The sequence below is a fragment of the Borostomias antarcticus genome (assembly GCF_949987555.1).
Source record: "Borostomias antarcticus genome assembly, chromosome: 12".
Lineage (NCBI taxonomy): Eukaryota > Metazoa > Chordata > Actinopteri > Stomiiformes > Stomiidae > Borostomias > Borostomias antarcticus.
In genome coordinates, this window is record NC_140245.1 from 22,953,546 (window position 1) to 22,967,101 (window position 13,556).

At 45.6% G+C, this 13,556-nt stretch overlaps 1 protein-coding gene across 1 annotated transcript; it reads right to left on the bottom strand.

Moving 5' to 3' along the window:
- Positions 1-11,969: 11,969 nt before the first annotated feature.
- LOC311315810 (gamma-crystallin M2-like) lies at positions 11,970-13,084 on the bottom strand (the record flags this gene model as incomplete). Its single annotated transcript, XM_084446508.1, has 3 exons — positions 11,970-12,237; positions 12,558-12,811; positions 13,076-13,084. The coding sequence occupies 3 exons, from the start codon at positions 13,082-13,084 to the stop codon at positions 11,970-11,972; spliced, it is 531 nt and encodes a 176-aa protein (XP_084302634.1).
- Between the last annotated feature and the right edge of the window lie 472 nt (positions 13,085-13,556).

Genomic DNA, 13,556 nt, shown 5'->3' on the forward strand with positions numbered 1-13,556 from the left:
AAATTAAGTAGGATAGATTAAGTAAATCTATTAAGTAGATTTTTTATTTTATTTAGAAGATTAAGTCATAACGAAATGGTGGATCACAATAATATTACCATGCCATCTAGATTAAGTTGTGCCTGTCTTCATGGCAACAAGGCAAAGGGTTAATCTCGGCTAAGAGAGTGTGTGTGTGTGTGTGTGTGTGTGTATGTGTGCCTGTGTGTGTGTGTGTGTATGTGTGTGTAAGTGTCTGTGTGTGTGTGTGTGTGTGTGTGTGTGTCTGTGTGTGTAAGTGTCTGTGTATGTGCCTGTGTGTGTGTGTGTGTGTGTGTGTGTGTGTGTGTGTGTGTGTGTAAGTGTCTGTGTGTGTGTGTGTGTGTGTGGTGAGGGGCTCAGATGACTCATTGCATTGTCACATTGCTCCAGACTGATAAGGAGTGAGACAGATTGAATGTCACTGTGTGTCAGTCAGAATCACACCAGTGATATGGTGCAAAAATACTGCATGGGAATTCACTAGACCACTGACTAGAAGCTCGTACACATCCTACCCTCCCTCTGAGAGATACATTTGGTAATCCCATCAACTGTCTGTTGAGCGTCTCCTAATCTCATTACTGAAGTGTAAATAGACATAATCTCTTAATCTCTATAGTCATATGCATATTACTGTATTTGTTGGCTGTAAATGGGAGCTAGTGACCTTGATACACTTCACTTTCCTCACCATCATTCTATTCCACAGCTGATATTGTCTTTGAACAGGGGATTGGAACATGTTTGACTCTCTCCCTATAGGGTTCTTCCACTTCCAACACAAATCAGTGACCTCTGTGGTCAGTCTTCCATGTTAGTCAGTGACCTCTGTGGTCAGTATTCCATGTTAGTCAGTGACCTCTGTGGTCAGTCTTCCATGTTAGTCAGTGACCTCTGTGGTCAGTCTTCCATGTTAGTCACTGACCTCTCTGGTCAGTCTTCCATGTTAGTCACTGACCTCTCTGATCAGTCTTCTATGTTAGTCAGTGACCTCTGTGGTCAGTCTTCCATGTTACTGTCAGTGACCTCTGGTCAGTCTTCTATGTTAGTCAGTGACCTCTGGCCAGTCTTCCATGTTAGTCAGTGACCTCTGTGGTCAGTCTTACATGTTAGTCAGTGACCTCTGTGGTCAGTCTTCCATGTTAGTCAGTGACCTCTGTGGTCAGTCTTCCATGTTAGTCAGTGACCTCTGGGGTCAGTCTTCCATGTTAGTCAGTGACCTCTCTGGTCAGTCTTCCATGTTACTGTGAGTGACCCCTGTGGTCAGTCTTCCATGTTAGTCAGTGACCTCTGTGGTCAGTCTTCCATGTTAGTCAGTGACCTCTGTGGTCAGTCTTCCATGTTAGTCACTGACCTCTGTGGTCAGTCTTCCATGTTAGTCAGTGACCTCTGTGGTCAGTCTTCCATGTTAGTCACTGACCTCTGTGGCTCTTCAATGTTACTGCTGCTTTAGAGTTGAGTGCATCAAATCCCATCCTCTTCCATTGGTGACACAACAACATCGAACAGCGGTTGAGACACTGAAGCAGCCATTTTGATATGGTATGATAGGGAGTGGTTTCTCAAAGTTATCTGATACGCTCGTTTGATAACTCAAATGGTATGAATCACGAAGGCTGCTCCTTCCCCTATAGGCAGAGTGGCGCATGTTCTAGATTCACATTCACATTCTCCACAAGCAAAGAATGGTGGGTGAGTGTCTTACGCAACGAAGCACTGCAGGCATTGAACAAGAGGCAGTGTCCCATCCATCCATGACAATACTGCTCATATTTCCCTCTGACGTGCTCGGTTACACTCTACCTACACTGAATGCTCTCTCATGCATACTTATGCAATGGCCGTGTTCATTTATATTCTCTTGCCATCACACTGGCCTACGGCTGATGCAAAGCAGAGGAGAGGTTGAACCCCAGTGCTGGAGAGAGAGAGAGAGAGAGAGAGAGAGAGAGAGAGAGAGAGGAGAAGAGAGAACTGGACATGGGCATGGGTGCTGAGTTGTGGTTGTCCAGGAGCCATGGAACTGACAGATCCACAACACACCTACCGTATTTCCCACGCCATCGTCCCGTAACTCAATCAAGCACATCTGGGGTTTCTATTTATTTCATTGCCCCACTCTGATGACATTGCACTTTGAACTGTGCGCTAATGTTCGATGTTATCGGTTTGTTACGGTAGGCGTGTGTGTCTGTCACCCTCCGTGTGATGATCTCAACGCTGGGCAATAATCCACTCTTTCAAATAGGCCAGCTTCCAGGCGGGTGTGCCCAAGTGCTCTGGTGCCCGGGTGGGCCGCGGTGACGCCCCGAGCTAGCGACCCCCCCCCTGACTACATGTATCGGGGCAATCAATACATCGAGGTCGTTCATAACCTGGAGAGCTGTAGCTGTTAATTGGAAAATATAGACCACTCATTCTCCTACAGAGGAATATACTGTTGTGATAAGTGACTGCCAAATACGAGTAGGCCTACGCTGTGAGTCACTCGATTGTCTTGTACACCCGATACATGACGCATTCAATGACGCAATGGTTCAAAAACTAATTAAATCACTATATGCAATCGACCGACCACAGTTAGAGGCTGTTTGGGATGTTTATTGCTTTGGCGTCTCTGGTGAAACCTGTGCTTTATCTTCTTGTTAAAAGTGTGTGGGTGCTTCAGAGAAAAAGACACGATTTCTTCTTGACAGGCGATGATAAAGTTCCCTGTGACGTCCGCCTGGCACGCCGCCGTCCGCCTGGCACGCCACAGTCATATTTTAGCGTAACTGGTGGAGACTGCTCCACAGACACGGAGGATATCGGAATCACTATGACATTTGAATGAGTCTCTGGGGGTCGATGGTCTCAGTAAGACGTGATACAGGCTCCAGAGCAAGGACAGGACTAGGGCCAACTGCCAGGGTATAGAGAGGAGAGGACAGGGGGAGGGGCTCTATATTGGGGGAGGGGCTCTATATAATCAGCTCGTGAGAGATTGCATAATAGAGGGAGTTCCCCTTGTTGTTTGCTTGTTAACTGTAATGCAAGAGATATGGAAAAAGATTAGGCCTGCAATCCAACTGACATTGATTAAATGATCATCGGGCCATAATGTCTTGATTGGGTCTCAGAATCTGGTCTGGACCTCAGGGCCTCGATGGCAGCGTAAGCTTTTACAGTCATTGTTTTGGCATCCTTCGTTCTGCCTAATGGCCAATCAAAGGACAGGACAGTGCTTGTTTGTGTGCTGACCAGCATATATGCCTGTTTAGAAAGATAACAGGGATGTTGCTTAACTGAAGAGGTCCGTTCAGTCTGCTGAGGTAAGCAAGCATGGGGGACCTGCCTGTCATTGATTACCCAAAGTTCCTGTCTGCTCCGTCTCTACCTGGCTATCATGCGCATAGAACAGCTCTATGATAACGGCTTCCTTCCTGTTGAGGCTTAGTCAAACTCATATAAGAATTTATTATGTTTGAAAATGATCCGTTTCAGGATAATGGTTTTATATTCGACTCTAAAGGGATCATTACACTTGAGTTTTCCTGGGTCACAGAGTCAGGAGAAAATCTTTTAGTGTTCAGCACTTGGAGTTACATTTGATATGACTTGACTATTTAAATCCTCACCAGGAGTAGGCTGGGAGAGAGAGATAGAGAGAGAGAGAGAGAGAGAGAGAGAGCAAGAGAGAGAGATAGAGAGAGAGAGAGAGAGGGGGGGGGGAGAGAGAGAGAGAGAGAGAGAGCAAGAGAGAGATAGAGAGAGAGAGAGACAGAGAGAGAGAAACAGAGAGAGAGAAAAAAACAGAGAGTGAGATAGAGAGAGGAAAACAAATCCAATCAATTAATAAATTAGAATGCTACAGATTACTTGATAGAGATTCAATTGGCCCCATATTTCCTCAATATAAAAAACCCAATAGAAAGACAAGCCGTAATAACTAGATACAGACCCAGTAACCTACATTTACCAAACTGGTCACCAGAAAATCAATGGAAGATTTTGCATCCAATGTGGAACAGGACAAATCGAGACAGAAAAACATTTTCACACAAATTGTCCAAAATATAAAGAAATTTGAGACGACCCCTAATTGGACCCTTCCTGGTGACCCGATAGACAAAACTCTTCTTGGAGTGGAGAATGCTGCACCACTGGCAGAGGAATCTTCAAGATCTGCTTCAATGTAAGACTATATATATATATATATATATATATATATATATATATATATATATATATATATATATATATATATATATATATCCTTTCAATGTAAGACTACTGTCTATATATAGTTTAATACATGATTTATATGAAGTCTTCCTGCAGGGGAGAAGGAGAGAGAGAGAGAGAGAGAGAGAGAGAGAGAATCGTTTCCCCATGCGAACTGGACGCATAGAGGAATGATTATACTGTATTTGGCAAGATACTGTCTTGGGGTGGGGGTGGGGGGTAAAAGTGGACAAAAACAGAGAGCAGATTAGCACAACAGAGCAGGGTCTCATGGCGCTGACTCCCTCTGCAGCCCAGCTGTGTCGTGTGCTGGTTACAGAGTGGGCATTGTTCTCCCGTCTCCTCCCCTGTGACCCATGACCCCTCCTCACACTCTCACCCCTTCCCCTCTCTCTCTCTCTCTCTCTCTCTCTGCATCGACTACTCGTCTGCTGCAACATTATCAAAACAGACATGTTCACATCAGAACCAAGCGCTTGCTCACTCACTCCTTAATTGTAGGCCTAGCCTATCACATACTTAAAAGAGGGCCCGTTCATGACATAACCTTACATAACATCGCACACGAGAACTTGGGGCCAAATTACGACATTAGATACCACAGCACCATTCGCAGAATGTTAATCATACCATTATATAACATTTAATTGGATCTATCAGTGCTTGCATCAGATGAAGCTGACGGGGGAAGATGGCCGACCAGTCTCCTCTTCGGGTTGGAGAATGGGATTACATAACCGGGTCCTTCCTATGGGATATAGGTATGAGGCAACGTGCCGGTAATCCTCCGTGCGTCTTTCTCTCCCTCAGGGCAGACTTCTCTTGTGATGACCTAGCCTACTTCTAGAACACCCTGGATCTATTTCTTGTGCTCTCAGAATGTTGCCTTTGGATGGTGACAGTAGAAATTTTCCATTGACCTATTAGCTTGACTAGGGTAAAAATGGTAAATGGACTGCCACCCTTTACAATGGCCTCTCATTCACCCATCAATGGCAGCAGCTGCCATGCAGGGTGCTAGCCTGCTCGTTGGGAGCAATTTGGGGTTCAGTGTCTTGCCCAAGGACACTTTGACGTGTGGAACCAGGATTCGAACCGCCAACCATACAATTATTGGACGACCCGCTTGACTTCCTGAGCCACAGCCAGCTACAGTAGCTACAGTTCTCTCTGGCTGGAGTGAAAAGTCTCATTCCTCAGCATGTCTCATTTCCTCATTTCAAGCTGTGTGCCAAAAGGTCATAGGGCACTTAAGAATGTGATGTACAGCAATTTCTTCTCCTTCTCAGAAAAGTTAATGAAATGAACTCATGACCGGATGTGGTCTGAGACAGTCTACTACTGTAGTTAACACACGGCACTGACTGATAGAATGACTAATGTGCTGTTAGGCCTTGCTGCATGGGGCTGCTCACACTGTAGACTACTGTAGACTACTGTAGACTACTCAAGAGGCTAGGATCAAAGGGATTTTAATCTGCAGGGGAGACAGAGAGAACTATGAGTTGTGTGTGTGTGTGTGTGTGTGTGTGTGTGTGTGTGTGTGTGTGTGTGTGTGTGTGTGTGTGTGTGTGTGTGTGAATGTAGTTGGCCTGGTCTTGAGCCTTTCGTCGTCTGAGTGCAGTTGCCCTTACAACCACATTGTTACATTAACATGGCCTGGTGAGATACTCCCCTCTGCTGGTCATTCCTAGCAAGTGCAGTACAGTCTTTTCCATCCAAGACCTTCTCCAGTGATCACAGCGCCCTCTGCTGGAGGTACTGTCGATGTATAAACTGGGATGTGATTGTTTCAGGAGAATTGGATCCAATAAGGCTTGACTTTTTGTTGGCCTGTTCATCAAAGAGAAACCAGTTTGTTAGTGCAATTTGCAGTAAGCTGAAATATTGTATCGTCAAATATGTATATACAGTTCATCAATTAATAATCATTTAACTGCTTCTGTATCAATGCTGTCTGTTTTCAGCTAATTCTTTCTCAATATCATACAAGGTTCAGCTTTACAGATGATGTTTCAGTTTGTGAACTACATTACATTACATTACATTACAGTCATTTAGCACACGCTTTTATCCAAAGCGACTAACAATAATTGCATTTAACGTAGGAAGAGCCAATGTACTACTACTTGCCAGAACTCACAAGTGCATCTCCTTTCTAAAACAAGTGACTAAGAGCATAATCTAGTGCTGAAGGCAAAGTGCAAGAATCACAATCTAAAGTACAGTGCAATATAATATAATACAATAAGTGCTTAGGTGGGAGGATTGTTGTAGTACTTCTTGAAGAGATGAGTTTTGAGCCTGCGACGAAAGATGGGCAGCGACTCTGCTGTCCTGACATCAGTGGGCAGTTCATTCCACCACTGCGGGGCCAGGACAGAGAAGAGCCGTGACCGTGTCGACCGATCGACCGCAGGAGCCGCGGAGTGACGGGGCAACCAGTCGCCCTGAGGTAGCAGAGCGTAGCGGTCGGGAGGGGGTGTAGGGTTTGACCATGGCCTGGAGGTAGGGGGGGGCTGTTCCTTTCATTGCCCTGTAGGTTAGCGCCAGAGTTTTAAACTGGATGCGAGCCGCTACAGGGAGCCAGTGTAGGGAACGTAGGAGGGAAGTTGTGTGGGAGAATTTCTTTCTGGACAAGTTCCAGAGGTTTAATGGCTGACGCCGGTGCCCCAGCGAGGAGGGAGTTGCAGTAGTCCAGGCGGGAGATGACCAGGGCCTGGATGAATACCTGCGCCATTTCATTAGTGAGGAAAGGGCGAATCCTCCTGATGTTGTAGAGCATGAATCTGCAGGAACGTGTGACGGATGTGACATGTGAGGAAAATGACAGTTGGTCATCCAGGGTCACACCCAGATTCCTCGCAGTCCGAGTTGGGGTCACCACTGTGTCTTCAATGGTGATGGCCAGGTCCCGGTGCGGACAGCCCTTCCCCGGGAGGAACAGGAGCTCAGTCTTGTCCAGATTGAGCTTGAGGTGATGTGTCGTCATCCACTCCGAGATGTCAGCCAAGCACCCAGCTATGCGTGTCTCCACTTTTGTATCAGAAGGGGGAAATGACAGAACCAGTTGGGTGTCATCGGCATAGCAGTGATAGGTGAAGCCATGCGAGCGAATGAGCCCAGAGATGTAGTGTAGAGGGAAAACAGGAGAGGACCCAGGACAGATCCTTGTGGAACCCCCGTAGTCAGACTACGCGGTTCCAACGTCGACCCTCTCCATGTCACCTGGTAGAAGCGGCCCGTCAGGTAGGATGCAAACAGGGAGTGTGCAGAGCCATCGATGCCTTTCTCTTCGAGGGTGGAGAGGAGGATCTGGTGGTCTACCGTATCAAATGCTGCTGACAGGTCTAGGAGTATCAGGACAGAGGAGAGAGAGTTCGCTCTTGCGGCATGGAGTGACTCTGTTACTGCAAGGAGGGCGGTCTCTGTCGAGTGGCCAGCCTTGAACCCGGATTGGTGGGGATCTAGGAGGTCGTTCTGGTGGAGGTACGAAGACAGTTGGTTAAAGATAGCACGTTCAAGTGTTTTGGATAGAAAGGATAGAAGGGAAACCGGTCTGTAGTTTTTGACATCAGAGGGGTCAAGAGATGGTTTCTTTAGGAGGGGGGTGACTCTGGCAGTCTTGAAAGCAGAGGGAAAGCATCCTGATACAAGAGATGCATTGATGAGGTGAGTAAGGAAGGGAAGGAGTTCGGGTGCAACAGACTGAAGGAGAGTCGAGGGAACAGGGTCTAGGGAGCACGTGGTGGGGCAGTTAGATGTTACAAGGTTGAGGGCCTCGTTGGGGGAGAGGGGAGAAAAGTGGGATAAGGTGGGGCGTGGAGAGGAGGGGGGGAGCAGGGAGGGGAGAGAGGGTGGGGGGGTGAGTTTCGTGCGCGGAGCGTTGACCGGGGGAGGGGGGAAAGAGGATCTGATATCGTTAACTTTCTTGTCAAAGAAGTTGGCGAAATCATCAGGGAGAAGGGAGGAGTTGGGAGTAAGAGGTGGGGGCTGGAGTAGTGAAGAGAAGGTTTCAAAGAGTTTTTTAGGATTGGAAGCAGAGGTTAGGATTTTAGAGCGGAAGAAAGCAGCTTTAGCAGCAGACAGAGAGGAGGAGAATGTGGAAAGAAGAGATTGGAAATTAAGAAGGTCCTCTGGGAGCTTGCCTTTCCTCCATTTACGCTCAGCTATTCTGAGGCTCCGTCTATCAGTACGCACTGAGTCCGACAGCCATGGGGCAGGTGGAGTTGGGCGTGCAGGCCTGGAGGTGAGGGGACAGAGATTGTCCAGAGAAGAGGAAAGAGTAGAGAGGAGAAGATCAGTGGCAGTATCAGACGGTAGGAGAGAGAAAGATTCAGGGGCGGGGAGGGCGGAGGTGACAGCAGAGGAAAGGTCAGTAGGGGAGAGCGAGCGGAGATGGCTACGGGCGGTAACCATGTGGGTAGGAGGAGGAGTTACAGGGGAAGAGGGGATGGAGAGGGAGTAGGACATGAAATAGTACTACTGAGGTTAAACCTGCAAGTACAGTAGGCTACATTAGCAGAGTGGGTAAAAATTATGCTTTGCGCCCTTTAGCCCTTTAAGTAAAGTGACAACATTCTGAATATTAATTTGATTTTCCCTACAATACTAGAATGCACAGTTTCTCAGCCTTCAGGAAGTGTTGTTTTGTTTTTTTGATTTTTGAGATATATATATTTTTTATTTTAAAATATTTTTTAGATGTTTGTAAAATGTAGCCGGTGACGTGGTAGTATTTAAAGGGCTAAAGTGTCATACAGTGATGAGGATGCGGAGCCGTCAGCCCATGAAGGCTGGGTAGTGGCCGGCCAGGTCGGGGTTATCCAGCTGCACAGTGTTATCTTGGCAATCAGTGGCACAGGCTGCCACCACAGGACAATACCCCTGGCAGATCCCCCTGAATCATCACTGGGGTTAACACCCCTTTTATCTAGGCGGCTTTAGCTGGGCCCACCAGCTGCTACCACCCCCCCCCACCCCCCCACCTCAATCAAACGATGACCCTCTACCCCCGCTGCCCCCACCCATTCCAACCGCGATCCCCCCTGTTGCATTGATGATGGGGCTGTTCGAGTATATTGTGTCTTCCTGAATGTTCTCTGTGATACACGGATACACCTCTGCCAGCTGCAACGTCAGTGGCTGCGAGGGCACATGTGATCACCAGCTCTATCCCTGGTACCTCCCCCTCATCGTCAACACAAACCTGTCGTAAACACATCATATTCATTCTCACTGCTCAAGATCGTTCTCACACAAAAAAACTATTTCAATCTGTTGTTGGTGATGAATTGAAGAATTTGCCTTTTCTAATGAGAGACGATCAATCGGTAAGCTATCAAACATTTATTTGTGGAAAAGGAATCTTTAGGAGGAAGTAGAGGGGAAAAGGTGTCCCAGCTTTTGGTGTGTGCCCTTGTTTATTATCCCTGAACCCTGACAGAGGGTCTAGAGCGCCTGGATGCGGGGGAGGGGGCCCACGGAAGGGTGCGCACTCCAGCGCTGGACTGGGACAAAAAAACGGCCCTGGCATTTTTGGCCCAGACCTGCCCACCACAATCAGTCGGACACCACCGACCAGTACAAAATCCTTGCGGCCCCTTTAAATATGCAATACCCCCGTACTATTTCCCCAAACCACTACAAAGATGAGTAAGTTCCGTGGAGAAGTGTACGAGTGCAAATGGACCAGTGTACTCACTCACTCTTGACTCCCTGGTGGTCAGACGTGGCCGTGGAGTACACTATCTCAGATGAGTACACTATCTCCATACTCAAGTAACAGTTACAGTACAAGTAAAAGAAATTGTCAAAGAAAAAGCTCTGATAGAAGTCAGAGTAAAATTTCAAATTATTTATAAAATTATTATTATCTAAAGGCTAACCACACTGACTATACGTTTGCTTTATACAAAGTTTAATGTCTATTCCTGTATAAATGCTGACCCTTTGAAGAATGATTCCAGAACATGATTTACTTTATCAAATGAATGTCGATTCATCATCAATCTTTAGTTGTTCTGTATCTGAAAACCTCTAATCCTGGACTTGGGGACGCGGTTATTTAACCATGATGGGTCATGAGTAACACTATGGAAGAGCTTAGATTTCCCATGATTCATTTCAGTAATAGTCAGACTCTGTACATAAAACATTAGACTAGGCTACACCAATATTCTCTGTATACAGCCCAAGAACAATAAAAGCAAGCCAATGGTTCACACTCTTTGAATCAGGTAATTCAACCAGCGATTCAGGTCTCCTATGTGTCCAGGCTCATCGCCGTGTTCTGGAGAACTGAATCTCAATCACCAAACAAAGGCTGATGAAAAGTGCAAATCGTCCCAAACTCACTGGATGCAGTAAAACAGTTTGCTGACTAAATAAACAAGGGTAGCAGAGGCCATTTGTTCCAAATCAAATACTTTGGTCTGGGCTCGCATCCTTTCAAAATATGCCATGGATAAAACAATTAGGTCTGCATAAAGTAGTTCATTATGAGATATTTTCTATACTCACACAGCACAATGATTTGAATTAATAATAAATAAATAAATCTGGCATATTTGTTATATATATATGACATCAGGAGGGGGTGATACTGCGCCAATGACTCCAAGCATAGGTAATGACAAAAAGTCAGGACTTATATATATATGATACATCATGGGTACCGTGAACTATGATATGCTTTGCTGGACCCAACATGAGGCTTCAACCTATGACGAGACGGAGATTAAAAGTCTCTACCAACGGAGCCCACCAGGCATATACTGTATAGCTCTGTGCTGTAATGAAAAAGTCTTTTCAACTTATGATTCAAGTTTCAGTTTAATGGATGGGCACAAATCAAATAACTAAGTGGTTAGGATTATGGTTAGTATAACAAAAAAAACATCTGATTCAGCTTGAGTCCACGCTGGAACGCACGGTTTACATCACATTCACATGAACACACATCACAATCATTATTATTATTATCCACGATCATAAATTATTGGGGGGAACTAAGTAGGCTGTATTTAGAACATGGAGGCAGTGTCCTGACTGCATCGATTATTTATTATAAAGCTGCAGCCTGCAGAACATTGAGGACATTTAGCAGGCCCAGCCAATGGGAACACTCTTGTGGGCGCTTGATGGCCAATCAGCTCTGTTCATGCTGTCAATCCCCAACATCCCTGGCTTGCCATTAACACTTTCATAAATCTGGTTTGGTCAGGTGTTGCTCGAAAAAGAGTTCTTTGATCTCAAGCTTCTTTACCTGGTTAAATAAAGGTTTAAAAAAATCTGTCTTACTGTATTACATGATGGAATTATTGACCCCCTCCCCCCCCAAGATTTGCTTGACCAATCGTACATATTCATAGTAGAGGTTTCTCTATAAATGTATAAATGTAAGCTCTATTAATGTGACTGCTCTGCTTATTTATCTCTTATGCTTAACAGACCTTTCACAAACTCAAGTAAACTCATAAAGCTTTTTTGCTCATCCTTTATTCATTTGGACTACAGGCACAAGAAGGCTTGGGGACTAGACCACACACCCCTCTTGGTCTCTGAGCCCAATCAGGGTTTGAGGACTCTAGAACTCTGAACCCAATCAGGATGTGAGGACTCTAGAACTCTGAGCCCAATCAGGGTGTGAGGACTCTAGAACTCTGAGCCCAATCAGGGTGTGAGGACTCTAGAACTCTGAGCCCAATCAGGGTTTGAGGACTCTAGAACTCTGTGATCCTACGGAAGGAGCCCACGCCAGGCGAGCCAGCGCCCCAGTCGGAGTGCTGGTGGTACTCGCCCCGTTCCAGGAAGTACTGCCTCCCCCTGTAGCTGGGCAGCTCGAAGAAGACCCAGGCGCCGTGCATCACCCTGCTTGAGTACACCTCCCGGAACTTGAAGGCCTCATAGACGGACGGGCAGTCCTCTGCCCACTCCACCATCTGACCCCCGAAATCTGACCTCTCATAGAGTCTCAGCTTCCAAACGCTGCTGCCAGAGACCTAGAGGGTTAAACAACAGAGAAAAACAACCATGTTGATCTTAACACGATTCTATTACAGAGATATTGGACATTCAAAGGTAATACCTCGATTTGAATATGAATGGGATTGATTTCAGTTATTGTGCATGAGTAGATGAAAGTCCCCCTTTAAAGTTTTCTTTGCATACTACTGTACTGTATTTTCTACTGTTTATTTGTATTGAATTTTAAAATTGTAATAGGACATATAATTTCTCCTGTGTGAACATGATGCAAGTTGTCCTAATAAAACTCAAACTCATATAAGAGTTTGGCAGCTGGCGAGCACTAGTATCTTACATTTTTGACCCATCGACAAGACGTGATATTTTCGTTGAAGCCGAGCCACTGCTGGTACTCCGGGTACTCCCCCCGGGTCAGAACGTACTGGTACCCGCTGTAGTTGGGTCTCTCGTATAGAACCCAGCAGCCGCTCTCCACCCTGACGGAGTTACAGCGGCTGAAGTAGGAATGCAGGTCGGCGCAGTCGGCGCCGCAGTCATAGCAACGACCCTGGAAGTTCTTCTCCTCGAAAAACGTGATCTACGATTGGAGGGAGATAACACCGTGACAAGTGAACTCACCACAAATAAAAAGCTTTAAGTGGCATTTCAGTTTGTGAATTTCTAAATTCATGTTAATACAAAAGTTTGTTTTCTTCAGCAATAAGAGACAAATATGCTACTTAATCACAGTATTACAAGGGCCAAAGTTACTTTTCCAACCAAAAACTGCACGTTCAGTTCTGCCATTTCTAGAATTCATTATACTTCATAACTTTCTAAAGTAGACTAGCTATCCTCTTACCTTCCCCATTTTGATGCAGAGTATAAACTCTTTCTGTCACCAACACCAAGTATTTATCTATAAACTAAATGTGCAGAGTGTGAAAAGCCTTTGATAACTAAATGAGTCTGGTTGCATATCAGCCAAATTGTTTGGACATGTTTGATTTCTCTTTGTTCCAATCAAATGTCTCTGTACAGTATCAAAGAAGTGCTGGAACAGTGAAGGGAATGTTATACAGACCCACTGACGGCAATTCAGAAATCCATTTGTCAGCTGTCAATGACATATGGAATAAACTACTGTATATATCTAATTCAAGTGCTTCTTTTTACATTTCTCTATGGACTACACCAACGCTGCCGAAGTTTTGTCTTCCACGGTATTTGTTTTGCATTTGTAGTTCTTCACACTATTTAGAATCATTACTTCGGAGAAATTCAGTGAGAATCATGATACAGTATATCAATCTGACTTAAATACCCTTTGCTGGTCAGTAACT